This window comes from Mytilus galloprovincialis, chromosome 3 (assembly GCF_965363235.1).
Source record: "Mytilus galloprovincialis chromosome 3, xbMytGall1.hap1.1, whole genome shotgun sequence".
NCBI lineage: Eukaryota > Metazoa > Mollusca > Bivalvia > Mytilida > Mytilidae > Mytilus > Mytilus galloprovincialis.
In genome coordinates this window covers 5,492,390-5,514,184 of record NC_134840.1, presented here as the reverse complement: position 1 = coordinate 5,514,184, position 21,795 = coordinate 5,492,390, and the positions used below count along the sequence as shown (strand labels likewise).

The following is a 21,795-nucleotide window of genomic DNA, read 5'->3' as shown; positions in this document are numbered from 1 at the left end:
TGAAGTTTGAACATCATTAAGTGACATCAATTCTGTAATTTTCCTTTATCTTTCCAATTATCAAAAGACTAAACATTTTTTACCTTGAAAATGCACCAGTTTGAAATAAAATTGAAGTGTAAGTACATAGTATATTTTTTGCTTTCAATTGTGCAATATGTCTCTATGCTTTAACTGTAGGCTCTTCAGAACTTAATTTGTTTCTAAATTTTCTTTAGTGTTTTTTGTTAACTTTGTAAAATTACCATATCAACCAATGTTATTTATCAGACAACATATTTTAAGAAGCACACAGTAATGTAAGTGCTACTATTGTTAAAAGATCTTAATGTGTACATGCATACTTTATGCAGACTGCAGTCTTTTACATATTTAGCAACAATTCCTATTTTTAAGGAAGCTCGCTTGTCATGTTTGGGAATTTTGGTCAGAGTTTCTGATCCTCTGGTTTTATCAATTTGAATGTCGTAACAAATTTAGCCCGGTGACCCCCATTTTTCTTTTTATAATTCTTTGACATGTATGATGGTACGCTGTCTGTTAAAGTCTTATAAAATTTTAATTATTCTTTAATAATTTAATTTTGGATATAACGCGTCTTCTGATTGGCTGACGTTATTTTGTTATGAGCCCATAGACATAATTTAGTCATGTGACCGTGACGTCATCAACATTTTTTCATGGTTTTCTACGTTTTAAAATGGATTTTAGAATTAAATTATAAGAAATGACTGTAATATTTTTTTTGTCTATTCGAAATAACATAAACAATGTGGTGCACACTGTTAAATAACCTGCTACACGCGTTATTCAGTGTGCACCAAATTTTTTATGTTATTTCTTCATAGACAGAAAAAATATTACAGTCATTCCTTAAATAGTTTTTGAGGTCGCTATGAAAAGTCAAGAGAAAACATTTTCACTCCAAGATGGCTAATATCTCGAAAACAAGCACGGTGACCAATATATTTTTTTTGCTCTTTTGATTCCTTTATAAATCCCTATCAATATATGCTAGTGTTTTAAAAAGTTAATTATTTTGAAACTGAGAAGCCAACTCCCTTAAGTTCATCATTTTTGCCAAATATTATCTTTTTAAATGTATCTATCAAATGTGCCAAATTACAGGACTCATTTGTGCTAATATATCTCGACTTATATTAATGAAGGAATGACTGTAATATTTTTTCTATCTATGAAGAAATAACATAAAAAAAGTGGTGCACATGGAATAATCTACAATGAACTTTTATTCTTCACAAGGACATCTACATGTTTATATTTTGGGGTGATATCATAAAATTTCAAGCTTCCAAATAAGTTGTATTAAGAGCAGTACTAATAAGAATAAGAATATTTATTATTCTAATCAAGGGCCCTTGATGGGCAGCATACCAGTACACATAAAACAATACATCATGATTTGTAACAGAAAAACGTTTTTATATAACTAATGCAACAATAGTTATAAGCAAGCTGAACATTTGCCTTTACAAAATACCATAATTATACAGGAGGAGAACATTGCTTGTTTCTTAAATTACAATTTTCAGCTTTTAATATAATTAGTATGTTGTCTGACTGTTAGTGGTAGCCAGTCTACATCTGATTTACATGGAAGTGATGAATAAATATCTTATCTTTTCTCTCCTGTTAAAAAGAGCAATTAGTTTTGATTAAATAGGAATAATGTCATAATTCAAATATTCCAGAAGCAGTAACATTTTCATAAGATGTTTTATAGTTATGGATTTTGATTGCAATCTGAATTGGTCTATTTTTCTGTTATCAAAATTATCATTGCTATTTTGTATGGCAATATGAATTGCTGTACAATCTTGTCTTTTTCTGATTTAAATCTGAACTTTTTGTTACTAAATGATAACACTTCTATGTAAGTTTTATTAAACGAATTTGAATGACATAACTTTTATGACTTTGTCAATGTGAAATGTCAGTCTAAAATTACACTGTCACTATCAAAGTTTTCTTGGTCAGAGTTCTGATTGGTTTTTATTTTTGACAACCATCAAGGAAAATTTTGAACAAACTTTGAAGGATGTTGATGGCATAGAATCTCATCCTATTTTTCTTGAAACTGGGATGGACTTATGGGAATTATCCAATCAAAGTGCAGTTTTTCTTTGACCAAGTTTTTGATGAAAATCTTGGATAGTGACAAATGATGACTGCCAAATTTACCTAAACTTTGACAAAGTTTTTTTCTGAAAAACTTTTATAGTTGCATCCTACTGATTTTTGTAACGATATCGCCTCGTCTTATTAATATTAGTGTTGGGGTTGCGACTAGCTCATGAACAAAAACACGTCTTACGTTCACGACATTTAATGAAAGAGAGCGTGTAAAACAAAAAGGCGTTTCCGGACATCACTTGTACAGTTCCGTAAAACATATAAACTGAATTACACATATACATATAATATATATCTAAATATATAACATCCCCCGGCAGAAAGAAAATTCCCAATGAATTTTTGCATATGTGGAATTCATACCATAATCAAATAAAATCCATGATCAATAATACCAATATAGCTTTCTAACTTCCATAATATTCAAACTTTCAATATATAAAAACGAACAAGTAACTGGTATGGATAACTTTGTGGAATAAGCATCTTGTAACAAATTGCAGAGTACTACATGTATAGAAAATATCTTGTTTGTCATAAACGTGACAGTTAATATCCTATGATATAAATTACTATGAAATCACCAGAGACCTTACTCTTATTTTGTAGATAAATGCTAAACGTGATAAAATATGCACACTTTCAAAGAGTCTCACACAAAAATACAATATAAGACCAGATCATAAAACTCTCATGCACTCTGAATTTCTCGCGAACCATACTATTCACAGCAATACTACTCAGGTTATTCGTGATTAACATATAAAAGTCATTGACAGATATTCATACAATCTCATTTGGTTATCTATGCCTTACTATTCCAATTTCCATGTTTTGGGGGTATTTAACTTATTTCACTAACAATCCGCACTACAGAAAAAACAATGTTCATTTCTTAAAATAAAGTGTAGTTTTCTTTATAAAGTTTTGACAATACGATTAAGTCTTTAACTAATCCTTGCAACTTTCGAAATTACAAACAAAAGTTTTATACGATACGCAAAATCCTATATTCAAAATGAAAAAAAAACACAAAAAAAACCCATTCTTTAAACTACATGTTCTAAAGTCAATGAATTTGCCTTTCAAAAGTAATTTAGGCTAACTGCCTTTTAATTCTAATAAAAGCTTCATTACAAAAAAAAACCATGTTTATCAAACAAAATTATTCATGTTATCAATAATCAATACAAAATATTGCAATAATCATATATGTAAGTGATGCCGGAATGATAAAATAAAACATCAATGCATAATAATACAAAATATAATAGGGAACACACAATAAATGTTCACAATTCTCTTTTCTTTTGCCTCTTGGTCTTCATTTACGGACATCCAGTATAACGGATATCTTACTATGAGATAAATCTCACAAGTAAGTTTGCGAAAGAATAAAAGACAGACGGCAAACACAGATCCTGGACAAATTATTAATATCATGAGTCGATGTTCCAAATTGCGATAAATGTTACGTTGTACATAGCTACTTCATTAAATTTTCATGAGATCAATCTCACAGACAAATAGTAACTTGTGAATATATACAGTTGTATTGCGCATGTAGTCATGAGAAAACTCTCACAGACAAATAGTCTACTTGTGAATATATATATATACAGTTGTATCGCGCATGTACTCATGAGATAAATCTAACGAGTATATAAATGGTGGACGCTAATTAAATAAAGATGATGATATGACAATAAAAATGTTTAAATTTTTGGCGGAGGTCGAGATTTTAATTTGGCCTTTGCTTTCGGTCCAAGCTGATGTTCTTGAAGCCACATAGCGTGTTGGGCTGGTTCACCAACTATATGAGCAAGATACGCTCTTTTTCCATTCATAATTTTGTGCGCTAGAAATCTTTTCACTTTTAACTGACTTGCAGACGTTGATTCGCTAGATACATCAACCTCACTAAAATGAATGAAATTATTATCTTTGAACCTAGCGGGTAATTTCTTAGTGCGCTTTGGGCGAGACATGGCTGTACTATTTTCAACAATCAAAATATTGTCTGATTTGCTTGTATTAGCAGAATCGGAAGTATTTTCAGATAAATTGTCATAATTAGTGTTCTGGTTGTCCTTAACAGGCGTATTATCCTCATCCATAGATGTATAATCTTGCACTTCAACATCGTCTAGTTTCGTATGAACAGGGTCCATAAAATATTTTGACGGATTTGGTTTTCTCACATACGCAGATTTCAGTCTATTGATATGCACTGACTTTGATAGAATTTTGTTCGTGTGTGGGTCCTTCAGGGTGTACATATGAGGGCTATTTACTGCAGAAATCACATATGGACCGGCAAATTTATTCTTAAATTTTTGTCCTGACCCGGTTGGCTCTTTCAACAAATAAACATAGTCGTTTTCATTAAATGAAATATTTGATATTTTGTCCTTATTTACTCGGTCCATCATTTTAACTTTTGAATTGATAGCATTTTTCTCGACTTCAGTACGTATAATGTTTAATTTGTCACATTGCTGTTTCAGATACGTATGGCAATCTTTAGGTACAGACGAAAAGTCGGTGTCCTTAATATGTAGAGACAACGGAAATTGGGGTCTTTTCCCAAACACTATTTCAAAAGGCGAAAATCCAACACTTTGGTTTGGCGTATTGTTCATCGAAAATACTATTCCCGGTAATACGTCCTCCCATGGTTTTCCTTTTACAATAAACGGTGTTAGTCTTTCCGATAAAGTTCTGTGAGGTCTCTCACATGCTCCCAAACAATGATGAGCGAAGCTAGGGGTATATTCCTGAATAATGTCCAATAAACGACAAACTTCTCGGAAACATTTACCAATAAATTCCGATCCTTGATCACTAACGATAGTTCGACAAACTCCAAATTGCGTGACTAATCTAAAAAGAGCATTTCCGACTGTTAACGGATCAGTGTTAGGTATCGGCTCTGCAAACATGTATTTACTAAATAAGTCAATTGCAGTAAAAATGTAAGAATTGCCACTTCGAGAGACAGGGACGGGTCCATATTGAAGGTCCATTTCCCAAACTTCAAATGGTGCACACGGCGTAGGAAATGACGTAATGGACGCTTTTGTTTTTAGTGTGGTATTTTTCCTGCTTTGACATTCATGACATGAACGAATATAATCAGTTACTTTTTCACTCAAATTCGGAAAATAGTACTGTTCTTGGATTAAATCAAGAGTATTTTGTATACCACAATGTCCACCTAATGTCGAATCATGATGTAATGCAATTATTGTTTTCAATGAAATTTCCGGGACAACTAGCTGAAAATTATTCATTGTTTTTGCACGCACTGATTTCCTATTTCGTGTATGAAATAATATTCCATTGATCAAGTGAAAATTTGGTATTAATAAAAGAAGTCTGCGCGCTTCTTTCTGCAGCTTTGGTAGTTCGTTTCTTTCAAGATACTTAATTAACGGTCTGCAGTTTGTATCATTACGCTGCAATTCATGTATCGACTCTATGCTAAATCCCTTTTCCCGAAAAATGTCAATCGATTTCAAAATATTTACATTTGGATCACTATCAATACCAGTATCAGAGTCTCGTTTGTTGGTATAATTGTTCGTAATTTCATTTTCACTGGTATAAGCATCCTGCGTTTCATTAACGTCAGTAGTTTGCTCAAATATTTTGTCCGAATCCTGTACATTATCACTTGCAGTGCTTTGATTAAATATTTTGTCTGGCTCTTCATTTTGAGAACTTTCAGTGCTTTGATTGAAAAATGTTGCATCACATTGAGAAGTAGCACTATCAGTACTTTGATCAAATATTTGATCCGATTTTGGTAAATTAGTCGACTGAGTGATTTGTTGATAAACTTTTTCAAACTGGTTCAACTGATCAGAAATCGATATTTGAGTATGCTTTGAGTCACAATCTGTCAGTTTCAAAGGTTCTGATTTTTTCACTACGTTATATTTCTTTCGAGGGTAAAGTTGTATCGTTTTTCGCGGTTTACGTTTCTTTGCTACACGTGCAAACTGTTGATCAATGTCTTCAGTGTCGGCATCATATTCATTTTGTGCCTGTAACAATACATTTTTGCGTGGAACACTATTATCGATGGTGTACATCGGAACTGGCGCAGGCAGACAAATATTGTTCAATTGTAAATTTTTACTGTCGCTAGTATCCGAGTCATGTAATAAAGTGGTCAATTGAATGCCTCCTGGAACAATTATTTTACCTGTATTTTCCGGTTCATATGGGAAGTATGGATCTTGCTCGTCTGGACTTTCAAAGGCGTTATTAGTCTCTTGCGTGCATCGTGACAAAGCATCCGGAACTTGCATTTCCCTCGCAGGTTTGTATTGAATTTCAAAATTATATTGCTGCAAAATAGCAATCCATCGCTCATAAATGGCGCCTTTCAGTTGGTTGCTAAATAGCGGTTTCAACGCTTGGTGGTCGCATTCTATAACAAACGGCTGTGTACGTAGGTATGATGAACATTCTAAAACGGCGGTAACCATGCCAAGTAATTCTAGCTTTGTTGGGCCATATGATTTCTGCCATTTACTAAGAGCCTTAGATCCGAATCGTATAACACGAATTTCATCAGTTTCGCTCATTTTCTGATATAGCACGTAACCAATCCCCTTACAACAAGAGTCTACAGCAAGTCTAAATGGTAAATTGAAGTTTGGAAAGGCTAGAATAGGAGAATCTAGCAGGAGTGATTTAACATTCTGAAATGCACGTTGTTGTTCATCGGACCAGCTAAAACGTTCATATTTCTTTAAAAGTCTCGTCAGAGGTTCCATTTCAGCACTGAAATTTTTAATGTATTTACGAAACCAATTAAATAAACCAACAAGGCGGCGTAACTCTTTCACATTTTTTGGTATAGGATAATCAACGATGGCCTGAACACGGTCCGGTGGTGGCTCAATTCCTTTATTTGAAATTTTATGACCTAAGTATATGCAAGAGTTCTGAGCAAAAGTACACTTGTTGGGTCCCAGCTTTAAACCAGCATTCGAAAGTCTTTGAAAAACGTTCCGTAAATCTTCAATATGCTGATCGAATGTTTCGGATGCAATAAGGATATCATCAAGATAGCACAAACATGATTTAAAAGTTAATCCTTTAAGTACTTTATCCATCAACAGTTGAAAAGATGCTGGAGATGAGCTCAGTCCCATCGGTAATCTTAAAAATTTAAAAGTACCAAAACATGTATTAAAGGCTGTGTAACGTTGACTGTCTTTTGAAATCGGTAGCTGAAAAAATCCAGACGATAAGTCTATAGATGTCAGAAAATTCGGTGTTTTTGTAGAAAACGATTCAGTGAGATCTTGTAAATCTGGGATTGAATACGAAAAGTGCTGAGTCATGGAATTTAAATACCTAAAGTCACAACAGAAACGAAATTTTGACAAACTAGTCTCTTTCGATGAAGCATTTGCTTTGCCTTTTTGGTACGTTCTTTTCGACACAAGTACAACCGGACTTGTAATAGGGACATCTTCTGTTTCGTCTACCGGTGCAATTACACCTTGTCTCAAAAGTTCATCTAAATGATGTCTTAGAATATCCTTCTTTTCAGGAGTTAAACGATATGAACGTTGGTGTTTCGGTTTAAAGTCGGGCTTCAAACATATTTGGTGTTGAACCACATTGGTAAAGCCTAAGTCAGGGTTTTCCTCGGTTACAAATAATTCTTTATTAGAATGTAAAAATTCAATCAATGTCGATTTCTGTACTTCAGTTAAGTATTCGGGAATATTAAAATAAGAAATAAATTTAGAGTCGATCTCAGTATCTTTAATCACCGGTTCAGTGGACAATTGAATATTTTGAACAAAATGAGTGTCATTATTTTCACTCAAAGGCATACATACATGATCCTTAGAAAATGGTTCAAGCTCCGCTAAAATCTGTCCTTTATTCAAATGTACAGTTTCATTAGTAAAATTCAATATTTTAATCGGGACTTGTTTCTCTCGATTTACTGTCACTACAGCTTTTGATATTATGACTCCTCGGTCTTTAGATATTTTAGAAGTACATATACCTTGCATTCCGTATTGCACTTTTCCATTTACGTGTCCCCAAATAAGGACTTCTGAATTCGGAGGTATAGAAGCGGGACTTTGAGTGAAAACCTTGAAATGTTTAGATCTTATGCGACAATCACTAAAGTCAAGAACGATATTCTTGGAATATAAATAATTCGTTCCTAAAATTAAAGGATGCGATGTTTGCACTAAAATATATACATGAATCCAGTGCTTTCCTTGAGGCACAGTAATCTTAACCTTAGCAGTTCCATAAATTTGCACTGTTTGGTTATTCGCTAAAGTAATTTTGTCACTCGTAGCACTGAACTCGGACTTCATTGAATCTGGTATTGAGTTAAAAAGTTGCGAAGACATGACATTTATTGAACTACCTGTATCAATTAATGCTGAAATTTCCAGATTTGCAATTCGCACAGGCATATACAAAAATTTACTAACTAATGTTGAATCGTCGTCACTTGTACATTCAGTTGATTCTGAATAATTTACCGATTTATCAGAAATGTTAACATGGGCAGACTCGTGTACAGAAATTTTATCTAGATGCCGACCCGGGGGTCCTGCCCTGTGAACCCCGGGTTCCTCCGGTTTCCCGAATAGTTTACACACTGTGGACTCTTATGGCCCGTTTGGCCACAAATATGACAAATAAATGAGGAATCTATATTACCCTGTTCATTCCAATTGCAGGCACGTGCAAAGTGTCCTGGCGCTTGACATTTACGGCACAGTCCACGGTTATATTGATATTCTTGACGATCTCGATTTCGTGGACGAGAAAACCGATCGTTTTCTTTTACATCACGAGAATTATCTAGTTGCTGTGAAAAGTTTGTGGCAAGTTTTGACACGGCTTGTGTTAGACTGTTTATTTGTCCTTGTAATTCACTAACTACATCGGTTTTGGAATTGTTTAAATCTTTCACCGCAGCGGGTGTGTAATTGGCAGATTTAGTAACAGCAGCTACAAGTGGTGCTTCGTCCTTTCGATAACCGTAAGCTTCACCCATTTTGGCAGCTGCTAGGCAATTTGCGCTATCACTATGGTGACCTGCCCGAACAAAAAAGGCGAGTTGATCAGGCAAACCCTTTATAAATTTAATCAGTATTTCGTGATCACTTTTGTGCAAAATTGTTGCTTTTTCAAGTAGTTGAGCATAAAAATCGTCAATTGATTGCCCTTTTGAAAGTTTTAATGTTTCAAATATTTCACCTTCAAGAAGTATAGTTGGACTTCGAAAATCAATATCAATATATTGCTTCTTGTAAACCTGTTCAAAAGTTTGCCATAATTGCTTGTTGTCGGCTGGAAGAGTATTGAACCAAGTAAGAGCTGGGCCACAAAGGTGCAAATGAAAAGCGGCAATTTTTCTAGCATCTTCTTCCGGTAATATATGATGTAACACGGCATAAGACTCAAACTCACTTAAAAACTGAAATGCATTTTCATGTGGGTATCCCCCAAATTTACGGCAATTTGCTAACTTTTCCATTTTGTGAAAAGAATTATGTTTGAAATTTGATATGGGAGGTTGAACTTCGTCGTCAAGTGTTGAAGAAACTACGGTATTTGGCGTACTAGAATTGGTAAAATCTGAGGTTTGAAATTTATCAAATTGTGTCCAGGCAGGGGTAATTGGTGTCTCTACATTTGGCAGACTAAACGAAGTATTTAACTGTAGTGGAGAAGCCGGTGGTTGCAATAAATAGCCAATATCGGGTTCTATGTCGTCTGTTATTTGGTTATATAATAAAAAATCGTCTGTAAATACAGACTCGTTGTCAGATTCCGACATTTACCCAATAAAAATACAATGTTTTATATATATATCACACGGAAAAATCAGTAATGAGAAAAATCTCACATACTGTACGCTCAACTGTAAGTAGACGAGCAGAAATGAGATAAATCTCACATTCTACGTAAACGAAAATAAATACAGGCAATGCATACTATAATAAATCTTTATTTTGGCAATCTTCAACTATCCTAAGTAAAATTCGAATCAACCACAAACGGGCCAAATATGGATGTGGGTGAATACCATCTATATATAGACCATAGTTATTTGAATATACAGGCGGACGTCCGTGGTGTTTTCTTACTTTAAGTAAGTCCAAACCAAAATCTGGTGAATGAACACGAAGCAAAATATTTGTTTCCCTGATAAATTTATTGACCTCGGCAATTTGACATTCTAACAGTCTATCCTGCACACGAAACTGCTCTGGTTCAAGATGTTGTTGGAACAAATTCCACAAATAAATTGAATAATATGGAAGCTCGAGAAAAACAACTTTAATGGTCGGATAATCGGAAAGGAACTTATAAATTTGTCTGTATGTTTCACATATGTAATTTACTCTCTCATTATTAACCGATCGCAATTTAATAAATTTTCCAGTTTTTTCTGTCAGGTCACAAGTACCTAGCCAAATGTAAATTGTAATATGTTGTGAAGAAAGTTCCTGAATTTTAGATTCTAAGTTTTCTTTTAACCAAGTAAACTGAGTTTCGGTGTCCGCACCACTTTTCCACCACCAAAATATTTTATTATCAGGATGCGATGACCAGTCAATAGTGTTAGCTAAATATTTGGCCTTACTATCAGACAATATTACAGGTATTGTGCGCAAAAGAGGCGCTTGGTGAAGTCTCTGCTCTAAATTACGCACTTGTTTACTCACACGGGCAAGACTCATTTATAATTGATGTGTCTTTGTATATGTTGAAAAAAACTGTGTTATAAATGAATATATATTTGTATAATGCTATAGTCACTGGTCAAAATGCTCTAATAATTTATCCATATTGACGAATCAACCACGTGTGTCGTCCACGTGTATGGGGTCTACATCTATTATCAACGGGAGTCACATTTTCAAAAATAATTAAAATGTCTTTTAAAAACAGCAAATAATCTCATAAAATTGTTAAAAGTCTCCTATTAATCTTTTTAGGGTCACTCCACCATGTAACGATATCGCCTCGTCTTATTAATATTAGTGTTGGGGTTGCGACTAGCTCATGAACAAAAACACGTCTTACGTTCACGACATTTAATGAAAGAGAGCGTGTAAAACAAAAAGGCGTTTCCGGACATCACTTGTACAGTTCCGTAAAACATATAAACTGAATTACACATATACATATAATATATATCTAAATATATAACATTTTGACCAAGTTTACCTGATCAAAGAATACTTTGATCAACTTAAAGTAAATTGTGATAGTGACAACTTGGCTTAACACTAGATGAAAAGGGGAAGGGGTGTAATTGATTTTTTATTGACATAAATTGGTATTCATTTTATTTTTGGAGCAAATGATCTTTGGTAACTAAATGGTATTTTGAAACTAGTGGCAAAGTACAAAAGGACACATTTGAGGTGCAAATGAATTTCTCCAAATTGCTATACATACAATTGGCACGTATTACCATGTCTTGAATATGAATTAATAAACATATGCCATTCTATAAGATATTAATGTTTAGCATACTATAATTTAAACATGTTTCACAGACATTTAAACATTGTGTCATATCTTGTTATTATTTTTAGCTCACCTGGCCCAAAGGGCCAAGTGAGCTTTTCCGATCACTTTTCGTCCGTCGTCGTTAACTTTTACAAAAATCTTCTCCTCTGAAACTACTAGGCCAAATTAAACCAAACTTGGCCACAATCATCATTAGGGTATTTAGTTTAAAAAATGTGTCTGGTGACCCGGCCAACCAACCAAGATGGCCGCCATGGCTAAAAATAGAACATAGGGGTAAAATGCAGTTTTTGGCTTATAACTCAAAAACCAAAGCATTTAGAGCAAATCTGACAGGGTAAAATTGTTTATCAGGTCAAGATCTATCTGCCCTGAAATTTTCAGATGAATCAGACAACCCGTTGTTGGGTTGTTGCCCCTGAATTGATAATTTTAAGGAAATTTTGCTGTTTTTGGTTATTATCTTGAATATTATTATAGATAGAGATAAACTGTAAACAGCAATAATGTTCAGAAAAGTAAGATTTACAAATAAGTCAACATAACCGAAATGGTCAGTTGACCCCTTTAGGAGTTATTGCCCTTTATAGTCAATTTTTAACCATTTTTCGTAAATAGTAGTTATCTTTTACAAAAATCTTCTCCTCTGAAACTACTAGGCCAAATTAATCCAAACTTAGCCACAATCATCTTTAGGGTATCTAGTTTAAAAAATGTGTCCAGTGACCTGGCCATCAAATCAAGATGGCCGCCACGGCTAAAAATAGAACATAGGGGTAAATTGCAGTTTTAGGCTTATAACTCAAAAACCAAAGCATTTAGAGCAAATCTAACATGGGGGGTAGAATTGTTTATCAGGGCAAGATCTATCTGCCCTGAAATTTTCAGATGAATCGGACAACCCGTTGTTGGGTTGCTGCCCCTGAATTGGTAATTTTAAGGAAATTTTGCTGTTTTTTGGTTATTTCTTGAATATTATTATAGATAGAGATAAACTGTAAACAGCAATAATGTTCAGCAAAGTAAGATTTACAAATAAGTCAACATGACCGAAATGGTCAATTGACCTCCTAAGGAGTTATTGTCCTTTATAGTCAATTTTTAACAATTTTCATAAAATTTGTAAATTTTTATTAACATTTTCCACTGAAACTACTGGGCCAAGTTCATTATAGATAGAGATAATTGTAAGCAGCAAGACTGTTGAGTAAAGTAAGATGTACAAACACATTACCATCACCAAAACACAATTTTGTCATGAATCCATCTGCTTCCTTTGTTTAATATTCACATAGACCAAGGTGAGCGACACAGGCTCCTTAGAGCCTCTAGTTTAATTTCAAGAAGTTTTAAGACTTTTCAGACATATGCAATTGATTACAATGCACATTTATAAATTCAGGATTACATAAAATAAAATATGAGATATACAATTGGTGAGATAAGGTTTTTTTTAAATATATATTTATATTTTTGAGATTACAGGTGTCAGAATATTTTGTGTAATTCTGGGATCATTTGCATTAACTGATAGTTATTATTAGCAGCTAGTGTGGTTTTTTCCTTGCTTAAACTATTAAAGATATAATAGTATAATGTATGGATAAATTCTCCAAAGTTGTATTTCAAAAATTATTTAATAGACTTAATATCCAAAATGTAAAGCATAATGAAGAATAAGATATAAATGTATCTGAAAAATAGTTGTAATTTGTTTTTTTTTTCAGTTAAACACTTTCCAGATTGTAATAGCTTCTGATAGTCAGTAATTTGGTTTTTTTCTGTAGAACACTTCCCAGATTGTAATAGCTTCTGATAGTCAGGAATTTGTTTTTTTTTTCTCAGTAAAACACCTTCCAGATTATAATAGCTTCTGATGGTCAGCAATTTGTTTTTTTTTTTACAGTTAAACACTTTCCAGATTGTAATAGCTTCTTATGGTCAGTAATATGTTTTTTTTCAGTTAAACACTTTTCAGATTGTAATAGCTTCTGATAGTCAGTCATTTGTTTTTTTTTTTTTCAGTTAAACACTTTTCAGATTGTAACAGCTTCTGATAGTCAGTAATTTTTTATTTTTTTTTCAGTTAAACACTTTCCAGATTGTAACAGCTTCTGATAGTCAGTAATTTGTTTTTTTCAGTTAAACACTTTCCAGATTGTAATAGCTTCTGATGGTCAGGATTCCTTTATTTGTTACCATTATCTTGATGATGGAATTAACTGGATCACTAGTTCAGGGAAGGAAAGCCCATATTACCCAGACCCTCCAGCTCAGGCAGAGTTTGATTCTGGTGAGGGAAGACGTTATTACAGATTACCAAACTCTGGAACAAAACAAGTTAAGGACCTTGCTACGTAAGTAATCTAAACGAATGAAATATCCTTGAATATTTGCATTTATAAATGACCAAGTGTGCTTTTCTCATCTTTTATGTCTGATGACCTAGCCTGCCAACTAACAATGGCAAAATTAAAATATGAAGGTAAAATAAAAGTTTTGTGAATGTTCTAGAAGAATCAATAGTAAAGATGAAATTTTGAAAGGAGCAAAATGTTCTAAATGTTTAGATCTACCTGTCATCAATTTACATTGAAACTGTGGGATGGCTTCTTATATAGGAGTTATTGCCATTAAATGACAAATTTTACCTTTTTTTTTCATTTTTGCCTATGATATTGAAGATATATAATAAATAGAGCAAAAAGCAAAAATGATCAAGAAGACAAGATCTACAAATAAGTCAACATTGCAGAAATCTTATGAATCCTGACTTTATTGCCATTCAATCACAATTTTTATCACTTTTTATTGCCTGTTTACCTTTTATCTTGAAAACTATGAAAGACAAATAGAAACTTTACAAAGCAAAAATGATTATCAAGACAAAAACTGTGATGATAACATTGTCAGTTGTCCTCTATAGGAGGTATTGCTCTTAAATGTTGATTATTACCCTTTTGTGTGTTTTGGGGAAAAGCTTGACAAGATAGAAATTGTGAAAGTTAATAAATGATGATCAATACAAGGTCAACAAAACAGAGATTTTAGTCCCAAATTACATCTTAGTCAGTCATGTTGGAGGGTGTCAATTGTTGAAGATGTACTTAGAACTAGATGAGCCTTGTGTCAATTGTTGAAGATGTACTTAGAACTAGATGAGCCTTGTGTCAAGTGTTGAAGATGTACTTAGAACTAGATGAGCCTTGTGTCAAGTGTTGAAGATTCACTTAGAACTAGATGAGCCTTGTGTCAAGTGTTGAAGATGCACTTAGAACTAGATGAGCCTTGTGTCAAGTGTTGAAGATGTACTTAGAACTAGATGAGCCTTGTGTCAAGTGTTGAAGATGTACTTAGAACTAGATGAGCCTTGTGTCAAGTGTTGAAGATGTACTTAGAACTAAATGAGCCTTGTGTCAAGTGTTGAAGATGCACTAAGAACTAGATGAGCCTTGTGTCAAGTGTTGAAGATGCACTTAGAACTAGATGAGCCTTGTGTCAAGTGTTGAAGATGCACTTAGAACTAGATGAGCCTTGTGTCAAGTGTTGAAGATGTACTTAGAACTAAATGAGCCTTGTGTCAAGTGTTGAAGATTCACTTAGAACTAGATGAGCCTTGTGTCAAGTGTTGAAGATGCACTTAGAACTAGATGAGCCTTGTGTCAATTGTTGAAGATGCACTTAGAACTAGATGAGCCTTGTGTCAAGTGTTGAAGATTCACTTAGAACTAGATGAGCCTTGTGTCAAGTGTTGAAGATGTACTTAGAACTAGATGAGCCTTATGTCAAGTGTTGAAGATGTACTTAGAACTAGATGAGCCTTGTGTCAATTGTTGAAGATGCACCTAGAACTAGATGAGCCTTGTATCTATATTCAAAACTTGTATTGCATCTATGGAAATGTTAAACTGCCTTCACCAAATATTTTAATATTATTGATATTGAGATTGAGAGCCACAAAACAGTGTCAGTTTAAAGTATGTAGAAAGGAAAACAAATTCTGTTCTTTTCATCATCTAGCCCTTATGTCACATTTTCATAAAATCAAAATGAAACGAACTTTACACATAGTGCTTTATAGATGAGATCAACCACCTCCATGTATAATGTTAAAACCAGATGTACCTCAAACTTCAGTCTGTAATAGATATATATAGTGTTTATAATTGATCCATGTCAATAGGGCAGCCAGGTTGCAGACTGTAAATTACAGAGTGCTTAAGTTAATTATGTGGTGAGGGAAAAGTAATTGGTTTTCCTGATTGACTTCTGATGTGTGGAGTGTGGAGTGATAGGCATTAAAGACATATACAAACTCAATTTAATTACATACATGCATAAAAACATAAATACATGTGTAATATAATTAAGCAATTTAACCATATTTCAAATTTCACTACCTCCAGCTGGAAAACAGATACCAGTAGCCTAGTCAAACTGGAGCACCAAGAGAACCACTACCTATGATAGGAAAACTGACTAGTAAACACTGTCTATGCATTTCTTAAACCACTCATCCAGCAAATCCCAAGACACTTTATTCTGTTTTCAGTTGCATGTTGGTATGATGTATCAATCGGACATTGCCCTCTAATGTAGATAACATTTTACATTCTGATAATATAATGAGTGATAGCTAATGTTTATTTTACAGGTCTTCCAATAGAAATGTACCTTGAGCCTAGATTTACAGAATTGATAGTGTATGATTATTTTATAGGTCCTCCAATATAAATGTACCAGGAGCCTGGATTTATAGGATTGATAGTGTATGTTTATTTTATAGGTCCTCCAATATAAATGTACCAGGAGCCTGGATTTATAGAATTGATAGTGTATGTTTATTTTATAGGTCCTCCAATATAAATGTACCAGGAGCCTGGATTTATAGAATTGATAGTGTATGTTTATTTTATAGGTCCTCCAATATAAATGTACCAGGAGCCTGGATTTATAGAATGGGTAGAACTAATGGAGGCAATATCTTATCTCCTGATCTTAACACTGGGGATGGTAATTACTCATAAGTATATTTATTGATAAAAGGAGAGGGTTGGATAAACATCGATGGGAGAAACACACAATAACCAAAGATGTCCAAACACAAAAATACAATTTAATTAGTATACAATAGCTTCTAATAATAGCCTCATAACATACATCTTTGTTAGAAATAAAGTTTTAACTATTGATTTTTTAGTGGTTATTTAACCCTTGTTAAATAAATCAGTTATTCTAATATGCACTTGAATCATGAAAAAAGTATGAAAGTAATTTAGACATTATTATTAAACAATAGATAGGAAGATGTGGCATGAGTGCCAATGAGACAACTCTCCATCCAAGTAACAATTTATAAATGTAAACCATTATAGTTCAAATTATTGCCTACAACACGAAGCCTTTGCTCACACCGAACAGCAAGCTATAAAGGGTCCCAAAAATTACTAGTGGAAAACCATTCAAAAGGGAAAAACAACGGTATAATCTATATAAAAACAAGAAACGAGAAACACTTATGAAACTTAGACGACAACCACTGAACATCAGATTCCTGACTTAAGACAGATGCAAACAATTGCAGCGGGATTAAATGTTTATATCTGATCACAATATGAATGAGTCTCCAGTCACATTTAAATTCTGTGCTTTGTCTGGTCTAACTGATTTTTTTCCATAAATTCAGGGGCGTAGCTAGAAAGAAACGATGTGCAAGCAACTACCGCAAATTTTTTTGACCCTTTTATGCAGAAAATGTTTTTTTTTTCGGTTTTCGGTCATAGGACTGTTAAAAGAGGAGCTATATGTAGATAGGACTTATAAAAAAATTATGAATGTAAAACTATTAATAAATCTTCTGAATAGAGTAATACATAAACATGTGACCCAATCCCATTAAATACACATCCCTTAGATATTTTAATGTATGCTGATGATGTAGTTCTTTTATCATCATCAGAGCAAGGACTTCAAAATTGTGTTAACAAATTAAATAAATTTACAGTTGATTATAAAATGACAGTTAACACAAAAAAGACCAAGGTTCTTGTATTAACAAATCAGGAAGACTTAAAAATATTAAAATATCATTAGGAAACCAGACTTTAGAATGTGTACAGAACTACACATACTTAGGTATAAATTTTTCATCGTCTGGGAGTTTCCAAATAGCAAAGAAAGAACTTTATAACAAAGCATATTTCAAATTAAGGAAGACCTTTTCAGTGGAAAGCCCAAAACCTAGTACTTTATTACACATCTATAACCATACAATCCGACCAATCTTGTTGTATGGTTCTGAAATTTGGGGTTATATACCACATAAGAAACAAATACATTTGGATAACTTTATATCAAAAGAAACTGATTATCTTGTACTAGAGAAAATTCATACTAAGCTTTGTAAATTTTCACTAGGAGTTAATATAAAAACATCAAATATGGCATGTAGAGGAGAATTAGGTTCACTCCCTACACTGTATTATGTAATAATGAATATGGTAAAATATTGGATCCATCTTATGAAAGATATTGAACCTTCAAATATTATTCTAAGGGAAGCCATAAATCTATCTCATTCTATGGACAAACATAACCAGGAATCTTGGATAGGAAGCATTAAACATATATTTAAATTTCTAGACTTAGAATATCTATTTGTTAACCAGTCAAACTTTAAACAAAACCATATTCTAAAAAAAGTAAAAACATCTTTAACTATTAAATTTAAAGAAAGCTGGTTAGCTAGTTTAGAAAGCAATTCTGGGAAGTGTACTAATTTACAATCTGGTAATAAATTAAGAACTTACAGAAAATTTAAAAATATTTTTATGTTTGAACCATATTTAAAAATGAATTCAAAAAAAGACAGGCAAATAATCACAAGATTTAGAACTAGCTGTCATGATCTTGAAATCGAAAGAGGGAGGTATATTGGAATTAAAGCTGAAGACAGAAAGTGTAAGCTATGTAAGAACGCAGTTGAAGACGAACTAAATTTTCTTTTAAAATGTCCTGTTCTAAAAGGTACTCGATCTCAACATCTATCTAATTTAAATTCAAAATTCAAAAATTTTTCAAGATTATCTGATGAAATGAAATTTGTTTGGATTCTTTTATCTGAAGATTTGTTTGTTACTTCAAACTTATCTAATTTATTGCACTCCCTTTTTGAAGAACGAAAGAAAATTATAGAAAATATTGTTGTTTGAAAACGAAAAAAAAATAGAAGAAAAAAATATTTATAGATATATACATATATAGGAAATAAAATTGATCAGGAGTTGTCTCCCATAGACCTAGAACTATAAAGATTTATGTAATTTCTCCAGGTCACAGTGGCACCCATAACTATGTTTTGTCAATAACTTGATTTATATCAGGTTAATTAGTGTAAATGTGTATTCATGTGGTTTTGTTGTTTAAATGTACTTTAATCATTCTAATCATTTTCTGTGCTTTATTTTGTAATTCATTTGATTGTATAGCTCAAATTTTGGGCACCATGATTGGTTAATAAAATTATCTTATCTTATCTTATCTTAAACAACACATATTTGTGATACAGAATTTACTCAAAATTGTCCAAAATCTGCTCTTCGGGTCTATAGGCAGAAACAAACTTCTGTATTACTTTAATTGTCAATATTCACACTGAAATCCCGATGAATATGCAGTAATGCTAGTAACTGTCGTTCATTGTTGATCGTACATTTGTTTTGAACATACTTAGTAAACTGATAGATCTCCATGGTAGCACTCGCGAGATGTTATGAACCAGCGTACATGTTCAGCATCGAGCGACCTCCCAATTGAATTCGTCAAAATCACATTCCAGGTCAGTTTCGTATATCTCAGATAATGTTGAGATTTTTTCGTTTGTTGTATTTCTTACAACACGATGGAGCAGATACAGCGCAAAAGTGCGATTTTCTGATAATACTAGACACGTCTCCACTCTCCAGTTCCCTTATCATATCATATGGTCTATGAACGCAAAAAATAATGAGACTTTCCAATACTGTTTTGGCGTGTTTGCAGGGTGATTGGCTCTGGTAGTCTGTCGACCACATCGCCTCGGCATATTTTCAACGATATCGAGGGGTTCTGATAATTCTAATGCCGATTGGTACATCTCATTCCAAACTGATGAACCGTGCACTGTAATATGTGCTCCAAAAACTACATGTCTTAGACTGAGTATTACAAATTCAAATCTAGTAAAAGACACAAGTTACTGTCCGATTTTGTCATAATCTCCAATGAAACTTTTATTTTGAAACCAAATGCCGTTATTTAATGATATTTCATCAATTAAAAAAGTGACAGCATAGGTGTTTCCTTTAACATTCAATCTATAAATTTTTATTTTGCCATTTTTTTTTTGCATGCCGAATCGATGTGCACGCAACTGCATGTTAGCGTATAGGCAGCTACGCGCCTGAATTTAATAAAATGTAACATGTAATACGGTAAAACATTACTGAGTGTCCACTATTTTTGCATAATTCCAATGTAGCAATAAATGTATAATGTCATATTATTTCAGTGACCATCTTTGAACCTGACATGGGATCAGATACATGTTTAGAAGGAGCCAAAACTTGTCATATCAATGCACAATGTGTAGACTTTGAGAAAGGTTTCTGTTGTGAATGTATGACACCATTCTATGGAAATGGATTAAGCTGTTTGAAACCAGGTTTGTTTATGTCTGGTCTTTTTGTTCTGTTGTGAATGTTTAACACCAATCTATGGAAACATATTAAGCTATACTGTGTAACGGTTGTTACTAGGATCATGAAAAAGGTAAAAAAAAAAACAGCTTTAAAAAGCCCCAAAACAGACAGTTAAAGTATAATGTTTAAATCAGTTCAGGGAATGATTTGTTTTATTTTGATGCTAAACTGCCACAAGGAACCAAAAAGTTTAAATTGTTCCAAACTTCAACTATGACTTTATAATCAGAATTTATATATGGGACTTTTCATTTGAATTGAAACAATATGATTTTATGTTATGGTAACATGAAGGAAAATCATTTCAGGGATTTATAAAAAATTGATCTTATATCAAACCAGGGGAGATAATTTATAAGATCTTTTATTTTTATTAAAAATGCACAATAAATGTTGTAATATAGCATGAAAACAAGTATGGTGATGTTAATTTTAATTTTCTTTTTCTGAAAGCACATTATAAGAGCTCTCTCCTTATACTTTATTTTGACATTCTATTGTTTAGTTTTCTTTCTGTATACACAATTCATTTTTTTTCATTTACAAATGATGTGTAATCCTTACAAAATCTGCCAATTCTGCGCAATCTGTAGTCTGAAGCTGACCCATACTTTTTATAATAATTTTGAATAGGGCATTAGTAGACTAAATTTTTGCAAAGTATGAAAAAAATCTATCATTGTTAATTTAGATCCCTCCCTGACCCATGTAGCCTATTAGGTGTAGTGATATCATCTTTGATGAAACACACACATATTGGTAAGATTCCATCGTTCCCAGGTGAGTAATTTGAGTCTATAGGAGATTCTAAGTTATAATAGAACTATTTGAAAATGGAGCTCAAATCTGATTTTCAACTTGTGCCTTTGATTGTTTTATAAATCTCCATTTATAAGGAACTTGGAAGCAAGTTTGTATTTTTTTTTGATGATTCGCCTTTTCAGAATCTAAAGGACTATGGGTAATCTCATTATTCATACACCAAAATAAAAATAACGTTACATCATTGGTTGAATTTTTTATTGTTTATCACGTTTTAAACCAATCACAATGCTTTGATACAGGCTTTTGGAAATATTTACCCAGAATGCATTAGATTCTGAAACAGCAAATTGTGGTGTATGATTCTCAATAAGCTTCATACTTTTGCCAAGGATTATCTGTTTATTGTCTATTTCTTATATATGAAATACAATTATAGCAATAAAAGATGATATGTAATCATGATATGGCAAATGAAAATAACTTTATTAACTGAAGCACTTTTCTGAATTTACCTACAACATCAAGAAAATTCAAAACCAAAAATTTGAAAGCCAAGGTTGTATAAGAACCTGAACATTTTAAGAGCTTT

The 21,795-nt window shown here is 32.9% G+C and overlaps 1 protein-coding gene across 1 annotated transcript in view; it reads left to right on the top strand.

Annotated features, from left to right (window-relative positions):
- Positions 1 to 21,795, top strand: part of LOC143067025 (nidogen-2-like) — a 78,575-nt gene that overhangs the window by 15,591 nt on the left and 41,189 nt on the right. The window contains exons 4-6 of the mRNA XM_076239960.1: positions 13,846 to 14,060; positions 16,622 to 16,716; positions 20,252 to 20,404. Of these exons, the coding sequence (XP_076096075.1) occupies positions 13,846 to 14,060; positions 16,622 to 16,716; positions 20,252 to 20,404 (463 nt within the window). The remainder of the gene's footprint in view (positions 1 to 13,845; positions 14,061 to 16,621; positions 16,717 to 20,251; positions 20,405 to 21,795) is intronic.